This window comes from Physeter macrocephalus, chromosome 9, assembly GCF_002837175.3.
Source record: "Physeter macrocephalus isolate SW-GA chromosome 9, ASM283717v5, whole genome shotgun sequence".
Lineage (NCBI taxonomy): Eukaryota > Metazoa > Chordata > Mammalia > Artiodactyla > Physeteridae > Physeter > Physeter macrocephalus.
In genome coordinates this window covers 63,813,191-63,834,141 of record NC_041222.1, presented here as the reverse complement: position 1 = coordinate 63,834,141, position 20,951 = coordinate 63,813,191, and the positions used below count along the sequence as shown (strand labels likewise).

At 40.0% G+C, this 20,951-nt stretch overlaps 1 protein-coding gene across 1 annotated transcript; it reads left to right on the top strand.

The window, feature by feature from the left end:
- The first annotated feature begins 2,324 nt into the window (after positions 1–2,324).
- On the top strand, positions 2,325–20,633 carry LOC102979656 (cyclin-dependent kinase 4 inhibitor B). The gene is made up of 4 exons (XM_007124332.4): positions 2,325–2,330; positions 14,466–14,677; positions 15,344–15,623; positions 18,319–20,633. The coding sequence occupies exons 1-4, from the start codon at positions 2,325–2,327 to the stop codon at positions 18,577–18,579; spliced, it is 759 nt and encodes a 252-aa protein (XP_007124394.2). The 3' UTR covers positions 18,580–20,633.
- The last annotated feature ends 318 nt before the right edge of the window (positions 20,634–20,951 follow it).

Here is a 20,951-nt window from a genome sequence, read left to right as displayed (position 1 = left end):
CATCAAGCAAATCTATTGGCACCAGTTTTCCAACAGCATTTGTTCACTTCGTGTCTGTGTGTCATATTGTGGTAATTCTCACAATATTTCAAGCTTTTTTATTATTATTATATTTGTTATGGTGATCTGTGATCAGTTTCTCTGATATTACTGTTGTAATTGTTTGAGGCCACCATGAACTGTACCCACAGAAAGAAGGCAAATTTAATGGATAAATGTGTGTGTTCTGACTGTTCCACTAACCTGCACTTCCCTGTCTCTCTCCCTCTCCTCAGGCCTCCCTATTCACTGAGACATGACAATATTAAAATTAGGCCAATTAATCACCCTACAATAGTATTCAAGTGGAAGAAAGAGTTGCAGTTCTCTCACTTTAAATCAAAAGCTAGAAATGATTAAGCTTAGTGAGGAAGGCAGGTCAAAAGCCAAGACAGGCCAAAAGCTAGGCCTCTGCACCAAACAGTTAATCAGTTTGTGAATGAAAAGGAAAAGTTCTTGAAGGAAATTATAAGTGCTACTCCATTGAACACATGAGTGATAAGAAAGTAAAAGAACCTTATTGCTGATATGGAGAAAATTTTAGTGGTCTGAATGTAAGATCAAACCAGCCACAACATTCCCTTAAGAAGCCTAACCTAGAGCAAAGCCCTAACCCTCTTCAATTCTATGAAAGCTGAAAGAGGTGAGGAAGCTGCAGAAGAAAAGTTTGAAGCTAGCAGAGGTTGGTTCATGAGGTTTATGTCTCCATAACATAAATGTGCAAGGTGAAGCATCAAGTACTGATGTGGAAGCGGCAGCAAAATACCCAAAGATCTGGCTAAGATAGTTAACAAAGGTGGCTGTATTAAACAACAGATTTTCAATTTAGACAAAACCACCGTGTATTAGAAGAAGATGCCATCTCGGACTTTCATAGCTAGAGAGGAGAAGTCAATGGCTGGCTTCAAACATTCAAAGGATGGGCTGACTCTCTTGTTAGGGGCTAATGCACCTGATGACTTGAAGTTGAAGCCAGTGCTCATCTACCATTCTAAAAATCCTAGGACCCTTAAGAATTATGCTAAATCTACTCTGCCTATGCTCTATAAATGGAACAACAAAATCTGTATGACAACACATCTGTTTACACGTGGTTTACTAAATAAATATTTTAAGCCTGCTACCGAGACCTACTGCTCAGAAGATTCTTTTCAAAATATTACTGCTCATTGACAATGCACCTGGTCACCCAAGAGCTCTGATAGAAACATACAATGAGATTAAGGTTGTTTTCATGCCTTCTAACACAGCATTTATTCTGCAGCCCATGCATCAAGGAGTAATTTTGACTTTAAAGTCTTATTACTTAAGAAATACATTTCATGAGGCTACAGCTACCATAGATAGTCATTCTTCTGATGGATCTGGGTAAAGTAAATTGAAAACCTTCTGGAAAGGATTCACCATTCTAGATGCCATTAAGAACATTCATGGTTTATGAGAAGAGGTCCAAATATCAACATTAACAAGTGTTTGGAAGAAATTGATTCCAACCTTCATAGATTACTTTGAGGGGTTCAAGACTTCAGTGGAGGAAGTAACTGCAGATTTGGTGGAAATAGCAAGAGAACTAGAATTAGAAGTGGAACCTGAAGATGTAACTGAATTGCAGCAATCTCATGATATAACTTTAACAGATGAGGAGTTGCTTTTTATGGATGAGCAAAGAAAGTGGGTTTTTTTTTTAATTTATTTATTTGTTCACTTTTGGCTGCATTGGGTCTTTGTTGCTGCGCATGGGCTTCCTCTACCTGTGGTAAGCGGGGGCTTCTCTTGTTGCGGAGCACGGGCTCCAGGCATACAGGCTTCAGCCGTTGTGGCTAGCGGGCTCTAGAATGCAGGCTCAGCAGTTCTGGCGCACGGGCTTAGCCGCTCCGCGGCATGTGGGATCTTCCCGGACCAGGGCTCGAACCCATGTCCCCTGCACTGGCAGGCGGACTCCCAACCACTGCGCCACCAGGGAAGCCAAAAGTGGTTTCTTGAGATGGAATCTATTCCTGGTGAAGATGCTGTGAAGAGTGTTGAAATGACAGCAAAGAATTAAGAATATTACATAAACTTAGTTGATAAAGCAGCATCAGGGTTTGAGAAGACTGACTCCAGTCTTGAAAGGAATTCCACTGTGGGTAAAATGCTAGCAAACTCCATTGCATCTACAGAGAAATCTTTCATGAAAGGAAAAGTCAATGGACACAGCAAACTTCATTGTCGTCTTATTTTAAGGAATTGCCACATCCACTCCAATCTTCAGGAACCACCACCCTGATCAGTGAGCAGCCATCAACATGAAGGTAAGACCCTCCACCAGCAAAAAGATCATGACTTGCTGAAGACTCAGATGATGGTTAGCATTTTTTAGTAATAAAGTATTTCTTAAATAAATTTTTTTATTTATTTTTGGCTGCGTTGGGTCTTTGTTGCTGCTCGAGGGCTTTCTCTAGTTGCGGTGAGCAGAGGCTACTCTTCGTTGTGGTGCACGGGCTTCTCATTACGGTGGTTTCTCTTGTTGCAGAGCATGGGTTCTAGGCGCGCGGGCTTCAGTAGTTGTGGCTCACGGGCATGTGGGATTTTCCAGGACCAGAGCTCGAACCCGTGTCCCCTGCATTGGCAGGCAGATTCTTAACCACTGTGCCACCAGGGAAATCCCTTTAGTAATAAAGTATTTTTAATTAAGATATGCACTTTGTTTTTTTAGACATAATGCAATTTAGCACTTAATAGACTACAGTGTAGTGTAAACATAATTTTTATATGCACTAGGAAACCAAAAAATTTGTGCAACTTGCTTTATTGCGATATTTGCTTTATTGCAGTGGTCTGGAACTGAACCTAAAATATCTCCAAAGTCTGCCTGTATATTTATATCTTTGTAACATGTCCTTATACACAAATAATCAAAGAAAATGTTAAGACTACAATTTTTTAAATAAAAAAGAATTAACAGTGTAAAGAAGTGTAAAAAAGTCTTCAGAGTGATTAAGCAAATTTAGGGATGGAAGAGGCGGTATCAACATATTTTATCAAATTTTTTTGCTGGACAAGTTTCAGAATTACTATAACATCTACTATTTTTTTCTGAAAAATAAATGAATCTTCCATGCTAAAATTGTAACATAAAATTTCATTTCTACATTTGTCAGTATAAATTAGTCTACATTTAAAATTTGCACTCCTCTCTGAGCTCTAGACTAATATTCAACATCTTTCAGCTCTTTCTAATATTGAACATCTCCAGCCTGGATATATCACCATGTCTCAAGTTCAAGCTCTCTGAACTCAAACTTGTGATCTTTACCTCAAACTGCATCCTCATCCAGTGTTCCCTGTTTTGGTAACCATGATCACCAACCTCTTCAGCTGTACAAACCTGCATAACATCTTCCTCCCCTTTATCTTCTATCTCAAGTTTATTGCTAAACACTGTTGGATTTATTCCTTAATTATTAAATATATCTTAAAGCATTCTACTTCTCTCCATCTTGCATACACTTTAGTTCAAACTACCAAAATCTCTCCTCTGAACTCCCAGCCTGCTAGCATCCGCTCTCACTTCTTCTCCAAACCATTCTCCAATGTGCATCTAAAGTGATTTTTTTCTTTTTTTATGTAACTGAAAATCTGATCACATCACTTCAACGGCTTCTCCTTTTCTTAAGATAAAGATAAAAATTCTTACCATGGCCTATACTGCCCTACAAGATCTTGCTGTGCTTCTTTATCCAACCACAGTAGCCATACTCTCCTCCTCCATCCCTATGCTTAACCATAACTCCTTCAATATGTCCATGCTTTCTCCCACTTCACAGCTTGCCAGATGCAGTTCTTTCAGCCTGGAATGCAACTACTGCCCCATTCCTTTGATTAGTTAATACCAACATAATCTTGCAGATCTCACCTCAAATATCCCTTAATTTCCTTGACCACCAGACTAAGTCACTTCCCTCATTATGCATTCACAGAGCATCCAGGACATTTACCTAATGGCAGTTACCATGTTTTGTAGTTAATACTCTCTGATTTGTTCATCACTTACACCTACCACATAGTATCTGATATTTAGTATGGACTCAATATCAAATTTCTTAATGGATAAGTAAAATATTTTACAGATAGCTAATAGTTCAAGATTTTATTTTAGCATTGTTACTGAAAATATGGTTGAATTAAATGTGGATTAAGAATGTATTTTTACCAGGACATGGAAGCAACCTAATTCTCCATCAACAGATGAATGGATAAAGAAGATGTGGCACATATATACAATGGAATATTACTCAGCCATAAAAAGAAATGAAACTGAGTTATTTGTAATGAGGTGGATAGACCTGGAGTCTGTCACACAGAGTGAAGTAAGTCAGAAGGAGAAAAACAAATACCGTATGCTAACACATATATATGGAATCTAAGAAAAAAAAATGTCATGAAGAGATTAGTGGTAGGACGGGAATAAAACACAGACCTACTAGAGCATGGACTTGAGGACATGGGGAGGGGAAGTGTAAGCTGTGACGAAGTGAGAGAGTGGCAGGGACATATATGCACTACCAAATGTAAATTAGATAGCTAGTGGGAAGCTGCCGCATAGCACAGGGAGATCACCTCTGTGCTTTGTGACCATGAGAGGGGTGGGATAGGGAGGGTGGGAGGGAGGGAGACACAAGAGGGAAGAGATATGGGAACATATGTATATGTATAACTGATTGACTTTGTTGTAAAGCAGAAACTAACACACCATTGTAAAACAGTTATACTCCAATAAAGATGTTTTAAAAATGTATTTTTAGGAAGATATGAACATGTTGGTATTATTTACATCACACACACATGACATATTGGTAATATATGAGAGGACGGCTTCATGAGAGGCAAGAAAGCTAAAAGCAGCAAGAAAAAAAGAGTCCATCAGGATACAAAGCTGCAAAAAGAAACTACAGTCAGATGAAGACTGAGATTATTGTATCTAGCAACAAGAAAATCACTGGTAACCACTTGCCAAGTGGTTACCCAGATTCTGAATGAAAGCCAGATTACAAAAGATGGAGGAGTGAATGGAAATAGAGATAACATTCCTCTTCCAAGGAGCTTAAATTCTGAATATGTAGCTTCTCTAGCAATGCATAAGGTAATTATTTAATTGTGTCTGTGCTGTGTGATTAGATCTACAAGAGCAACAATTTCAGATGAGAAAAAAAAATCCACTTTTCATTTCACAGTGACTCATGAAGATGGAGGCTTGAATGTAGGGCTGGCTCCACAGCATATCATATTAATCAAATCTTCAAGCCAATTCATCCTGCTGAGATATTTGTATATGTTCTTGTACAGGCACATGCATTTTTTTAAACAAAGAAGCCTCGTAAAATTTTTTAAAACGTTCTAAAAAATTACTACATTTTATAGAGAGGGTTTTATGCCAAGAGCCCTGGGGGGTAAATATACTTTAACAGAAATGTATGAATCATGGATTTCCCTGGTGGCGCAGTGGTTAAGAATCCGCCTGCCAATGCAGGGGACACGGGTTCGAGCCCTGGTCCGGGAAGATCCCACATGACGTGGAGTAGCTAAGCCTGTGCACCACAACTACTGTCTAGCCCTGGTCCGGGAAGATCCCACATGACGTGGAGTAGCTAAGCCTGTGCACCACAACTACTGAGCCTGCACTCTAGAGCCCGTGAGCCACAACTACTGAAGCCTGCCCGCCTGGAGCCCATGCTCCGGAAAAAGAGAAGCCACCGAAATGAGAAGCCCACACACCACATAGAAGAGTAGCCCCTGCTTGCCCGTGCGCAGCAATGAAGACCCAACGCAGCCAAAAATAAATAAATAAATTTATAAAAATGAAAAACAAATGTATGCATTATACCTAATGAAAGATTAGTACTAAACATAGCTCAGAAATAACATATCTCTGAGGAAAAAAAACACAAATTAAATATGTAATTTATGCCAAATAACAATCTTCAAAAGAAAACTAAGATAAAGTAAAATTCTCAATTTACTGATCTTTTTTAGCATATTTCAAGAAATTAAGTAACTATCTCTACTTTGAGAAAATGTTTTTCAGGTAACTCAACCTCTCATTCCCCCTCCTGATATTCCATCTACAATAGTAAGAGTTGTGAAATTCACCAGATCCTAACATTAAAACTAGACATCCAATGTAAGAGAAAGACAGAGAACTTCATGTCACAAGTAATTACTGACTCCTATATTGCTGTATTATTCAACATATCTAAGTTGAGCAGTAAGTCCTCTGGACATTCATGTAGGTGAAAATGTATGTAAATATTCTGATCTAAGAAACTAATTATGTTTTATTTATAAACACAAAGGCTTAGAAATACTATGACCAACTGAGTAGCAATAAGGTCCCCAGCACTCAGGTTGTGCTTTTTAAATACCATTTCCCACTAAAAAATAATCAGTGCTCCTTTGAGAAATGGTTGATACCATGCGTAGTGCAGGAAATGTACCAGATAAGAGTGGAATATATTGTCATACCAGAAATCAAGGATTCTGTCAAAGACTACTGAAGTCATGTTAAAAAGACTCAAGAGCCAACTTGCAGGGGCTCCCAGTGGCCAAAGATAGGGCTTGAGCATCAATAGGAATGATAATTATAGTAAATTGAAACACACCAATTATGTTTAAATGCATATGTTTACAATAATTTAAAAATCAGTAATCACCTTTGGAAGAGGCTAGGGACTCAACTCACCATTTTGAAAACTTGAAAATAAAGTATTCATTCTGTCTCTTGTATATATACCTGAGGGCAACCAAGTAGATAATAAAGAAAATTTTCTCTTTGTAGAAGTATTCCAGCTAGTGGATGAAGAAGTGTTGATAGGATTAAAATATCACCATTTTGCAACCCCTAAGGAAATATTAGATCTAATAAATAATTATCAGTGGCTGCTGAAGTCATAGAAAAAGAGACAATCGATTATGTGCCTCTTGGTGGAAGTTTACAATTCTACTTATGAAGTATTTTTGCCAAAATATCAAACCTGAGTCACATCCAAACTCTAGATCTAAATAACAAATGATAAGAAATACAAGTGACAGAGAAAAATGCTAAATGTCATCATGAAGAAGCATTCTGTAAAGTCCAGACTTCAGAAAACTACAGAATTAACAACTCAATTCCTGCAACAAATCAATTGAAAGGGAGAAGAAGAAGGAGAAGGAGGAGGAGGAGGAGGAGGAGGAGGAGGAGAGTGGAAGGGGAAGGGGAAGAGGAGGAAGGGGAAGAGGAAGAGGAGGAAGGGGAAGAGGAAGAGGAAGAAGGAGAAGAGGAAGGGGAAGAAGGAGAAGAAGAAGAAGAAGAAAGAAAGAAAGAGGGGAACTGATAGATTAGAAGAGACACAAGAGACTGGTAAAAATTTCAATCAATTTCAATGTGTTGATTTTATTTTCATCCTTATTCATATAAATAAATTATTAACAACAGTTTTTAAGAAGCAATGAAAAGTGATATGTGTAAAAATTGGAAGAGACTCCATATGGACTGAATTGTGTCCCCCAAGATTTATATGTTAAATCTCTAACCCCCAGTACCTCAGAATGACTGTATTTGAAGATAGGGCCTTAAGGTGATTACGTTAAAATGAGGCCGTGGGGGGTGGGCCCTAATCCAATCTGACTAGTGTCTTTATAAGGAGAGGAAATTTGGACACACAAAAGAGACACCAGCAGCTTGCATGCTCACAGGGTGACTATGTAAAGCGGCAGCAGGAGAGAGACCATCTGCAAGCCAAGGAGAGAAAACCAAAACTGAAAAAATAAAATTCTGTTGTTAAAGCCACCCAGTCCGTGGAATTTTGTTATGGCAGCCCTAGAAAACTAATACAGATGCTAAAATGATGTATATGTCCATCATTCAATTAGACTTAGAACCATTTATGGGGATATAGAAGGAGCTATATACTGTGGATCCTGGAGCAATAAATCTCAACTGATGAAATGGAGAGAATCAAGCCTCCTGGTGAGATAGGGGTCATATATAGATTGAAAAAGCCACGAAAATGATTCTGAATTTCCTTCTCTCCCAACTTAGAATCACTGTCTTAGATCCAACCAACACACACACACACACACACACACACACACACACACACACACACACACAAGTGAGGACAGGATTATGGAACTACTTCTCTTGGTCACTCAGCTGATTTTATTCACACTTTTATAGTGAGTTCATATATAGTTTCACCAACTAGAATATAAACATTTTCACTAGGGATCTGAATTATTTATAATATTGAAACTGATTCTATCCCTTCCCTTCTATTAACCTCCTAAATTCTATGACAATTTACTGTTTACTTTCTCTCTCTTCTCACTTGTAAATAATACACCCTATTAAAAGGCAGAGCTGTTGACTATTCCAAATTTCAATTGCCCACTATCTTCCCATCCATTTCATCTCTTAAATGTGTTTAAAGCATTAACAGGTTGTGTTTCACCCTAGAGACAGCTGGATTTCAGGAAGAGGTAAAACGTTTCATTATCTCACTCTATTGTCCAAGACAAATGTGCTATTGTATTATGTGTGAAAAGTCACCTTTGAAGTCTATTAAGGATATGTTGTGAGGTGAGCCATCTGGAAAACACAGTGTACACTGAAAAATAATTATAAACTAGTTTATTGTGTTTTCTTTCCAGTTAAGCCTACAATGACAGCTGCTAAAAACCCTATGTAGTATAAATGGTAGAGGCTCTGAAGCCACACAGGTTAGACTACACCTCCAGCAATGATTAGCTAGTATGCAAGTGACTTAACTTCTCTTTTGTCTTGCCTGTAAAAGTGAGATACGAGTGCATGTTGCATAAGAGTTTTATGAGGATTAAATAAAATAATACTTTAGGGCTTCCCTGGTGGCGCAGTGGTTGAGAGTCCGCCTGCCGATGCAGGGGACACGGGTTCGTGCCCCGGTCTGGGAAGATCCCACATCCCGTGGAGCGGCTGGGCCCGTGAGCCATAGCTGCTGAGCCTGCGCGTCCGGAGCCTGTGCTCCGCAACGGGAGAGGCCACAACAGTGAGAGGCCCGCGTACCGCAAAAAAAAAATAATAATAATAATAATAATACTTTAAAACATTTGGAACAGAGTAGACAACAAGTGTAATTTCTCCTCTCATCTTTTAAGCATAGAGGATATTTAATATTCTTTACATAGAGAATATTAGAAAATCCAGTAATATTTGGAAACCAGGTTGAGCATGTTGGTTTTGTAAAGAAGTCCACTGAGCTTCCATGTGGTTTCCTTTAAATTTCAGGGGAGAAAAAGACCTTGGAAAATCAAGTTTGAAGCTTCCTCAGGAATTTTGTTTGGAGTGGGTTAGGACCACCCAGATTTTGCTTAATAGAGAAGCGCTGTCCGTGGTGCTAGTAACCACGCATACCCCTGGCAAAGTTTTTCCCTGCCCAAAGTTCTTTTCCAGTCAATTTGTCTAGTGCAGCTCACATATCTGCCCCTGGGAAGATTATCAATATTTCTGCTCTTTGGGTTTTTTCCTATCTTAACATTCTTTATCTATGTCTCCTTCAACAACAACAACCATTCTCTTCAACCTTATCCACTTCAAATAGTTTTTATTTCTTAGACACTTTGCCCATACCCACCACTTAAGAAGGTGGCTCAAATATTGGCTCAGGCTATATTTTACTAACCTTTTTGTTAATTTTTAAGGAAATCCAAGGCTCAAAGCAAGAACATAGGAAACAGTTAATTTTCAATGCATTCTTTAAGGACTCTCTTCAGCTGCAACACCTCTAAGGAAATTCCCTGCACTTTTTAAGTTCCCCTCTTTCTTACTTCCAAGGTACCCTGTAGATGTATCTCTCAGTAAAGTTATCACATTAAATTGAAACTCTTCATTTGTTAGTTTTGAGTGTCACTAGAAAGAGTTTCTTAAAATCTAGGAGCCTTTTTTATTTTTTAAGCACTGGCCAGCTTGTACCCACTTCACTCTTCCTCTCTTCTCCACCATGTCATATCTACCTATGCTGGTGAAGCATGCAGTTTCAGAAGACTAGGCCAGGAAAATTCATTTCAGTTTAAGGAAAATTTATGATCTTAGCTTTCGTGCTCAACTGGATTTGTAATTCATGCAGCCATATTTTTATGCAGTCATACAAGTATTCATTTTAGAGTTGTATACTTATATAGTAGTGGTAATAGTCATAGTAGTAGTAGTATATTCAGGCACTATTTTCATCCATCCCTACGTCTACCTTTTCAAAAAGCAAATCTGCATGTAATCTGTTGTTTTACATCTGAGTTCTTGAGTACCTTGATTATCCATCGCTAGTAGCCTTTCCTTCAGCTCCTCAATCCTAATGCTGTCTTGTCATAGGACAGAACTCTCATAAGAGTAAATTCTATCCTGAACTCATTTTGGTTGGGAAACCTGAAACTTCACCTAGGTTTCCTCTGTTGTTCTGTTCATGAACTAGGATTCTCTTTCATCCTGGATGGCCCTCCTCTGGAACCCAGACATCGCTACCTCTCTGACCATTGCCAGGAGTGGCTCTATTTATCATATTTTGTAACCCACATGAGGAATTTATATTTTCCATCCTTACAATTCTAATATCTGTGGCCTGAACATCTTGGTTCATATAGAGAGGACAATTTTACCATGAGATGTTGGAAGAGTCCCATTTAAGCTCTAGATGCTGCCCAATCACTTCAGGCTCTTCATGCTAAGAGACCAGTTAGGAAGTAAAGGAGTCATCTCTCCTAAAGAGGATAATTGATCATGTTTATCAGGAAAAGATAGGGCTTCTGAATCTAGAAGCATGGGGGGAGGCGAGAAGATGGCGGAAGAGTAAGACGCGGAGATCACCTTCCTCCTCACAGATACATCAGAAATACATCTACAAGTGGAACTTCTCCTATAGAACACCCACCGAACGCTGGCAGAAGACCTCAGACCTCCCAAAAGGCAAGAAACTGCATCTAGAAGCATTCAGGAAAAAAGCATTTGATATCCAGATAATCCACTGGAATATCTCGATATTTATCTGTCCAATTGTGATAGTAAATGGACAAGTATACCAGCTATGGTCTGAAAAGGGCATGGTTACTAGCTCACAACTCTCAGGAATGGGGGTCTACTTAACCTACTAAGTTAGACACCTAGATAACTAGATGTGCTAAGAGTGAGGGAATCTAGAAAGGGAATTGAAGAGGGAGACAAGGATTATTAGTAGTGGCTTTGGAACCAGCTGCAGTAGCAAGGGCTGTAGTTGTCTCCCTAACCTTCACAAGTATTCTGACTTGCTGTAGGGGTGAACTAGACTTCAAATTAGAATATACCAAAGGAGAAATTATAGAGCTGAGAAAGAGGAGACTGTTATTACAATAAAAGTGGGAAATACGTTTTTTACATTTATTTAAACTAAAAAAGAGAGAAAGTTCAAACATTTTTCACACACCCCCACCCCCTGCCTCTGGTACCACCAATCTGTTTTCTGTATTAATGAGCTTGATTATTTTTCTTTTGTTTCTTGGGAGGTGGGGGATTGTTTTTGTTTAGATTCCACATATAAAAGAGATCATATGGTATTTGTCTTTCTCTGTCTGACTTATTTCACTTAGCATAATGCCCTCAAGGTCCATTCACATTGTCATGAATGGAAAGATTTCATTCTTTTGCGGCAGATATATATATATCAAGTTCTTTATCCATTCATCCATCAGTGGACACACAGGTTGTTTCCATATCTTGGCTATTGTAAATCATTTATATGTCTTTCTGAGTTAGTATTTTCATTTTCTTCAGATAAATACACAGAAGTGGAATTGCTGGATCATACAGTAGTTCTATTTTTAATTTTTTGAGGAAACTCCAACTGTTTTCCACAGTGGCTGCATCAATTTACATCCCACGAACAGTACACAGGGGTTGCCTTTTCTCCACATCCTCACCAACACTTGTTATTTCTTGTCTTTTTGATAATAGATATTTTAACAGGTGTGAGATATCTTACTGTGGTTTTGATTTGCATGTCCCTGGTGATTAGTGATGTTAAGCATATTTTCATGTACCTGTTGGCCATCTGTACGTTCTTTGTAAAAATGTCTATTCAGACCTTCTGCCCATTTTCTAATTGGATTGCTTGTTTTTTTTTGGTACTGAGTTGTATGAGTTCTTTATATGTTTTGGATATTAGTCCCTTATCAGATATATGGTTTGGAAATATTTTCTCCCATTCATAGGTTGCCTTTCATTTTGTTGATGGTTTCCTTTTCTGTGAAGAAGCTTTTTAGTATGATGTAGTCCCACTTACTTATTTTTGGTTTTGTTGTCAGAGTCAAAAAGTCATTGCCAAGTCCTATGTCGAGGAGCTTACCGCCTATGTTTTCTTCTAGGAGTTTTATGGTTTAAGGTCTTACATTCATGTATTTAATTCATCTTGAGTTAATTTTTGTGTATGGTGTAAGATAGCTGTCAAGTTTCATTATTATGCATGTAGCTATCCAGTTTTCCCAATACCATTTATTGAAGAGGCTCTCCTTTCCCCATTGTATATTCTTGGCTCCTTGGTCATAAATTAATTGACCACATAGTGTGGGTTTATTTCTGGGCTCCCAGTTCTGTTCCATTGACCTATGTATCTGTCTTTATGCCAATACCATACTGTTTTAATAACTGTAGTTTTGTAATGTAGTTTGAAATCAGAACGTATGATGCCTCCAGCTTTGTTTTTCTTTCTCAAGATTGCTTGGGCTATTGGGATTTTTGTGGTTCCATAGAAATTTTAGTACTATTTGTTCTATTTCTTTGAAAAATGCCATTGGAATTTTGATAGGGATTGCATTGATTCTGAAACTCTATTTGTTGGTTTAAATGCCACTAGGGAGACTTTCTGAAAATCTAGGACCCATATCTTATCCAACTGTGAACTGTGTTATAGGATATGTTGAACTAAGTTTTGTTGAACTAAATTTAATTACTGAATCCATTAGAGGGAAGATCCAACAATACTCCTTTGAAAGGCAATCTGAAAAAAAAAAAGGCAACCTGCCTTGTTGCATTTGTCTGTGCACTAAATTTCAGAGTAATCAGGCTGTTCTGATGAAGATATTCTTGACTGAGCCCATTTGCCACCACACCCACCAATATCAGTCTAGTGACTTAGCCCCTCCAGGTAACTGGCAAAGAAGCAATGCCATTCATTTCAAAGACCCTGGCTTCCTACCGTCCATCTTTTCTCTTCCTTCTCCCATTCAACTGGCACACCTGTAATCCCCAATACACTGTGCATGGGAATTGGCCTCTAAGGCTAGACAAAAATAGCTCATCCATGCTTTTCACCCAGCAGTAGACTTCTATTCTTCTGGCCAGACCATAATAGAATCATCATCAACAAATAAAAAGACAGTTTTTTCCTAGATAAGAGTGGAGGTTCAAATAAGAGTGAAAGGTAGAGGGAAGAGATATGGGGACATATGTATATGTATAACTGATTCACTTTGTTATAAAGCAGAAACTAACACACAATTGTAAAGCAATTATACTCCAATAAAGATGTTAAAAAGAAAAAGAGTGAAAGGTAGAAGAATTAAGAACCTGAAAACTAAGAAGTGTGGTGTGGTGAGAGAGAGAAAAATTGTTATTAATGCTGCCCCCTTCCCTTCCCCATCCAGGTTAATTTCAACTCTGTTGAGGCTCAGTCAGCAAAGCTTTAGCCATAACCACCACTTCCATGCCACCCCCTACCCTGTCTGTAAAGAGCTCTTCTTTATTCTACAGTGGATTGGGAGGAGGGGAATCCAAGCTAAGATATGCTAGAAGAAACATGTGGAGTCTCTCATTTGTGAGTAAGCAAGCAGTTGCCCTCCCTTTAAGATTGTGTTTCTCAGCACTCTAAACCAAAAATGATGTTATAGATAAGAGCTGTTAAATGTTAGGAGCATTCTCATGTAGCTCCTCACCAAAGTTTTCAGACAACAGATACATAACTTGTGGTTCTCTTCCTATTTCAGTAGAGCATCACCTGTAATTTTTTTAACCTTAAAAGCAACGCATATGTTAATACAAACTCACTGAAGAAGATTAGGAAGAAAAGTAAAGCACTTGGCCTTTAAATCTTCAGAAGTGGGTTTAATGACAGGTTCAGCCTGTTTAATGACAGGTCCAGAACCACATCCCTGTTTTATTATGTTTCATTATTACTGCATAATTTCCTTTATTACCCATGATAAATGGAAATCAAATACTTGCTGAGGTGGGTTTAAATAGGTAAGAGTGCAAACAAAAATAGACTGTTCAAATATCATGAAACTGGGATCTCAGATTCTTAAAATATATATTTATATTTTTAAGTGAGGTACCAAGCTATAACTCTCAATCTCAAACTAGCTGTGTGTGAGAGATGTTTTTTCGTTTTTCTTGTTTTGTTTTGTTTTAGGATTGTATCCATAATTCAAAGATGAAAAGAATAAAAAGCACATTCAAAGCAGCATTCTCAGGATTTTTCACTTACACTGATTTTTGGCTCATTCAAGTAGGAAGATACCGCCGCCGCCCCCCGCCCCCCGCCCAAATTGCTAAGGTTGATGCAAGACGTGAAGCTAGTGAAGTTCAAGTACCACCTGGGGATGAATTTAACCAGCATGACAGGTGAAGAGCTGTCACTTTAAGACATCTTAAGAGAGACGAGGTTATTTTAAATGCCTTTCTCTCAGCCTTTTGATTACACTGGGAGCGACTAACTTCTCCTAGTGAAACCAGCTGGCCCCGGACGGAAGGAATAGAAATCCTCTGCTCCGCCTGCTGGAGGGAGGTGATTAAGAGCTGAGTGCACTGATTCGACCTTTCCAAAAAACGTAGCCTAGGATTGCTGGACACCCCGCAGCGAGTTGCGCAGCGGGCTCCGCTCTGCGGTGTCTGGCGCGTGCGTCTGGGCACCTTCTGGGCTGCTCTTCCTGGCCCCTACCCTCGCGGCTGTAACGTCAGCTGCCTGCCAGGCCTCCCAGCCAGCACAGTGGGACATGCCCGAACGGACAGGGGGCGGGGCCTAAGGAGGTGGGAAGCACCCAGCCCGACTGCCCAGCTGGAAACGAACTCAGTCCCTGCTGGCTCTCCACTCCGCCGGAGTGTAGCTCGGCGGTGAGGACGCTGCAACGCGCCCGCACTCTGCGGCCAGTGGATTCGCGCGACGTTGCGGCTGCGCGAGGGGCCTTTTCCTGGGAGCCATCCGGGAAAAGCCCGGCTTAACTACGGGCCTTTCGGCCATTGGACGGACCCCCCAAGCCGCAAAAGGACGGCGAAAGGGGACTGAAGCTGAACTGAGCTCTTTCCGAGTGGGGACAGCCCGCTAGGGCGAGGTGGGAAGGGGGGGTGGGGCGTGTTGCGAAGCTCACGGCCAGCGGTGGATTATCCGGGACACTTTGCCCCTGGGGGCTGCGAAGTGAGCGAGGAGGACAAGGGCATGCTCAGTGGTGGCGGCGGTGATGCGGGCCTTTCCAACGCCGCGGCGCGGGGGCAAGTGGAGGCCGTGCGGCAGCTTCTGGAAGCCGGTGCGGATCCCAACAGACTCAACCGCTTCGGGAGGCGCCCGATCCAGGTAGCTGGGGGCCCCGGGCCTCGCCGGCAGGGGGCGCACAAACACGGCGCCGCGGCCTCCGTGGGAAGCGGCTGGGGACTGAGATCTCCACCTACTTAGATCTCTGTCTCTCTTGCTGGAGTATTGAGCTCAGGTGTAAAGCAGGTTTTCACCCACAAAAAACTCTAAAGAAAGGTATTGGAAACCCCACTACTTGTTTGGCTTTCTTTTTAATGGGGGAAAAAAGACCAATATCCCCTCTCCCATTTCATAAGAGATGCAAGGGATAGGTTCAGCTGGAGAGGGAAGGGGAAAAGAAGAGGTTATTTGGGGAGAAGAACTGCTTTGTCTTATCTGTTTGTCTTTCAACAAACAGCGATCAATTTTCAACGATAGAGATAATTAAATTACAAGGTACACAATTTGGATTGAATTTAAGGAATCATACAAAATCACAGCACATAAAAAAAAATCACCCTGAATCTTTAAGCTGTAATGTGAAATTTTGTATTCTTTCCTCATACAGACGAATTGAATACAAAGAAAAAAGACAGGATTCCTCAACCACAATACTTAATTCCTTTTATGTTAGCAGTGTCTCTTGACTGTTACATAAGAAAAAAATGTGCTTCTATATATTTTTATTTAGTTATACTGAATGCTTGGATTACATAAGCATTGCTGCAGCTTTGTTAAATGGCAAAGGGTCTTCATAAATAATTAGCCTCTTCATTGTTAAAATTCATTTATTCAATATGTTTAACTATTAATCCCACTTTAATTAGTGCCAAATATATTTTTTAGTTTCTTTAAAATCTAAGGTAATGTTTTGTGTTTTACTGTTGACTATTATGGTCATATTTAGTATTCACCTCACAATCACCTTCCAGAACCAAGCCGTTATTAAGGAATCTTGTTAATTGTGTAGATTTTAAAGAAAATATGTATTCATTCATTTTGAATTCATAGAAAATATTGGAAGAAATGACGGATTGTTTAAAGCAGCAACAATATGTAAAGTAGCTCTTAAAAACTTCGAATTATATTAATTGTAGAAAGAGGTTTGTCGTTTAATTCACCATATTCTGAGATATTAAGAACCACTTTTCCCCCTCTTCTCTATGTATGAAATGCCCTTTACATCACTAATAGAAATCATATCATGGTTTCTAAGGGAGGAAATAGATGTTTTTAATATCCATGAAACAAACAAAAAAATTTTGCGTACTATCTTTTGATTCCGTGGTACATTTTAAAACATAAACTCACAAGAACATATAACAACATTTTGTATATTTAATTATCAAAAATTATTTTATTATATATGGAATCTAAAAAAATGGTTCTGAAGAACCTAGGGGCAGGACAGGAATAAAGACGCAGATGTAGAGAATGGACTTGAGGACACGGGGAGCGGGAAGGGTAAGCTGGGACGAAGTGAGAGAGTGGCATGGACATATATACACTACCAAATGTAAAACAGATAGCTAGTGGGAAGCAGCCACATAGCACAGGGAGATCAGCTCGGTGCTTTGGTGCTTTGTGACCACCTAGAGGGGTGGGATAGGGAGGGTGGGAGGGAGACGCAAGAGGGAGGAGATATGGGATATATGTGTATGTATAGCTGATTCACTTTGTTATAAAGCAGAAACTAACACACCATTGTAAAGCAATCATACTCCAATAAAGATGTTTAAAAAAATAAAATAAAATAAAGGAAATCGGAAACTTGAATGGATAAACATTTTTAAAAAATGTTTATTGTTAAAATAAGAAAGTAAATACTTGCATAATGTACATGTACACAAATGGATACTGTAGGATTACTGCTCCAAAACATCCTTTTTCTAAATTATGCATTGCTCTGATGTGACTGCTAACATCCAAGCTCTTTTTTAGATAGCGAAATGTTTACTGTTCAACGTTATAAAATCCTGTACAATGTAAATATAATGTTTATTTTACATTACCTCAAATATATTATCCTCTAAACGTTAGCCTTTATCTATAATGTTAAATATTAAAAGTGGTGAACCATTCGTTAAAAACAAATAATTTGTTTTCATCATCTTATAAAACTATGCATGACTACTTTTTCCCTTCTATCTCCAATTTTGGCTCCAATTGTGGGACTATATTCCCTTTATGAGCAGAGACATATATAACAGTGAAAAGCAAACGCCTTCCACAGGGGATTTACTGCAAGAACTAAACAAAGTAAACCTTGTTTTAGACTTAGTTGTTTCTTATTTTCTCTCCTAAAGCACTGGTCTAACTTCTAAAATAAATATATCAGCTGACTGCCTAGTAAATTTTTTAGACTGGGATTATGGCTGGGGTAGAGGGAAGAAAAAGGAAAATAATTTAAGACTTTAAAAGCCTTTTAATTCCACCCATAAATCATTTAACAAAATAGACTCCCCTGTTTCAATGGAAATTTTAAAGAAATCTCCCACAACGGCGATAAGCAGTTTATCATCAGCTCTTTCTTGTCTTCCCACGTTTGGAGAATAAAATGGAACTAATTACGGCTGAGTAGAGTATAATTGGGGCTGGGGCCGGGGGTGGGGGGGATGGTATTGCGTCAGCAAATGAAGCTTAACTAGACTCCTGTGGCTTGTAAGGGCGTCCGCACGGGCTGGGGGCTCCGCAAATAGTTTCTTTAATGCTGCCCTTGCCCCCACCCCGGTCCTGACCGCTCTGCTCTCTCCGGCAGGTCATGATGATGGGCAGCGCCCGCGTGGCCGAGCTGCTGCTGCTCCACGGTGCGGACCCCAACTGCGCGGACCCCGCCACCCTCACCCGACCCGTGCACGACGCCGCCCGGGAGGGCTTCCTGGACACGTTGGTGGCGCTGCACCGAGCCGGGGCGCGGCTGGACGTGCGCGACGCCTGGGGCCGCCTGCCCGTGGACCTGGCTGAGGAGCGGGGCCACCGCGACGTCGCCCGCTACCTGCGCGCGGCCGAGGGAGACTGATGGCGCATGCACACAGCCGCCCCAAACGACTTTTCTTTTCTCTCCAGTTCCCCACCCCAACTTAGTTCAATGAGGTCTGCAAACGTGGAGCGGCGGAAGTCTTCCTGGGCGACCTGATTCCCCGCAGGGAAGGAGGGGCACACCGGGAAAAATTTTTTTTCCCTTTTTTTATCTGGATTCAGCCCTCGACGCTCACCGTGAAGTGAAACGCAGAGAGGTGGGGCAGATGGATTTCCAGCGAGATTTAGGAGCCGAATGTGGAATCCCCAGGTTTATTTTTCAGGGTTTTCTGGCGAAAAGTGGCACGTGAAGAAATCCGCAAAGGAACCCAAGCGCTGCGAATCTTCACACAAAAGATGCTAGGGCGGAGTGGGAGGCGGCGGTAACTGGCATTCGGGTGGGAGGCAGGTGATAACGTTCGCCCCACTGACCTTGAAGGACCCCCCTCCCTGTAAGCCTCCACTTCAGGCGTTAGGCCCTGGGGAATATGAGGGCAAAGCTGAAGACGGGAGGACCAAGCAATGATGACGGTCATCGTGGTCTTTCTTTACAAGCTGCAGGGAGCAGAGCAGGTCACGTGCAAAACGCTCCATACTGGAAGCCTTGGGGACTCGCGCCCAGCTCCACCGGAGAGTGACGGGGAAGAGAGGACCCGGAAGCCACCTCGAACTTGCCGGCTTATTCTAAAGTCCCCAGGGCAAGGTGGTTCTGAACAGCTCTCCGAAAGGGGCACTCGTTTGCTGTTGTTAAATCAAGGTGAGATTCTTGCGGCGTTCCAGCAGTCCGCGCACAGACTGAAGTCGGGGATTGTAGCGAGAGCAACTGTAGGTAGGCCGTTAACTGTAACGATTTGTTTAATCTATGAACGGTAGGATACAGAGAGCCCCCTGTAAATTGCCACTTGAAAAGATTTCGTGATATTTTGTACTTCTGGGTGGTTCTTCAGTAGCAGTCTTACTTACGGAGACTTTAAATAACAAATTAACTCGTGGCCCTTGGGAAAGAGGTGAGGAAGAACTACAGCTTTTACACGAAGCTATGGCACAGTGGCAACGCCCAGATTACTTTGATCCTTAACCTATTTATTTCTTTGTTAAATTTTCTGTTTCCTTTACCACAGTCTCAGGGGGTCAAACAATGAAATATTACAAATGTTTTTTAGAAGATCCATGCACTTACCCAGTAAATTATCTCGGAATATTTCCCAAAGGGTTGCTAAAAGAGTAGACTGAATATAAAACTGTTGAAAATACATGATGATGGCTCGTGGAATGTCTTAATATCTGCTAAACAAACTAAAGGTGTACTGTTTGGGGATTTAATTTCCAGTGTTGCTTGATACCTTACAGCATTGGAATAACTGATATTTCACTGTTTTAATGTAAAAAAATTGAGATTGGACTCCAAGATTTTGGCTTAAAACATGATTCCATTCCTAATTTAAAGAAGTTGTGGAATGTGATGACAACCTGATATTAAGGGAAACTAAATCAAGAAAATGTGGTTGGGTACTATAGGGTTCTGTGAGATCCACAGCCATATATATATTTGGCAAATATATATATTTGGCAAAACCAAAACATCATACATTATTGGAAAATCAAGTACCACCTGGTTGCACTGAAATAGTAATTTATGAATACATGTTAAAGTAAATTCAGATTTCAAATCCACCTGGTAGGCAGATTTGGTCAATGTGTTTTATCAGCAGCACAAGTATATACTGTTAAATCTGTTTAAGATTTCACTTTGAAGGATACATGCAAGCAAATATAGCTCTATATACATGAGACCTGCTTCTGGCTCTATTTTGCAATTACAGAAAAATATACATGTTAATTTCTGTATCTAAATCTAAAATATTACCAAGGTTTGTACACATCTTACTACCTGACCTTCATTGCAAGATCTGGAAGTGAAATAAATTCAGAATTCAATAATGTATTCATTTGGCCTCATTTTATATTTCCTTTTTCAGCCGAGTGAATGGATGAGAAAACAAGGATGATTTACTATGAAAGCAAAATCTATTTTAAATTTCCTGTGTTCTAATGACTAAAATTAGTAATTTCAGATATAAGGAGTGAAATAGATTCAAACAGAGAGCTCAAGATCCATACAGCTCCAAATGGCTTTGGGAAAGTGAAAGTGTGTCCATAGGAATGCTTTATGATATTTTATTTCTATAGTATGACAAAAGCAATATGAATATGGTGTCCAGGACCAAATTAGTTCATTTTATGAAGCTAGGTAACTGACCTTCAGCAAATAAATAAAACTAATTTAACATAGACCAACCACATTGAGATTCTACATTGTCCTTCCTTTATGGGAAATGTTAAAAACAAACTACTTGTGTGCTAATATGTAAT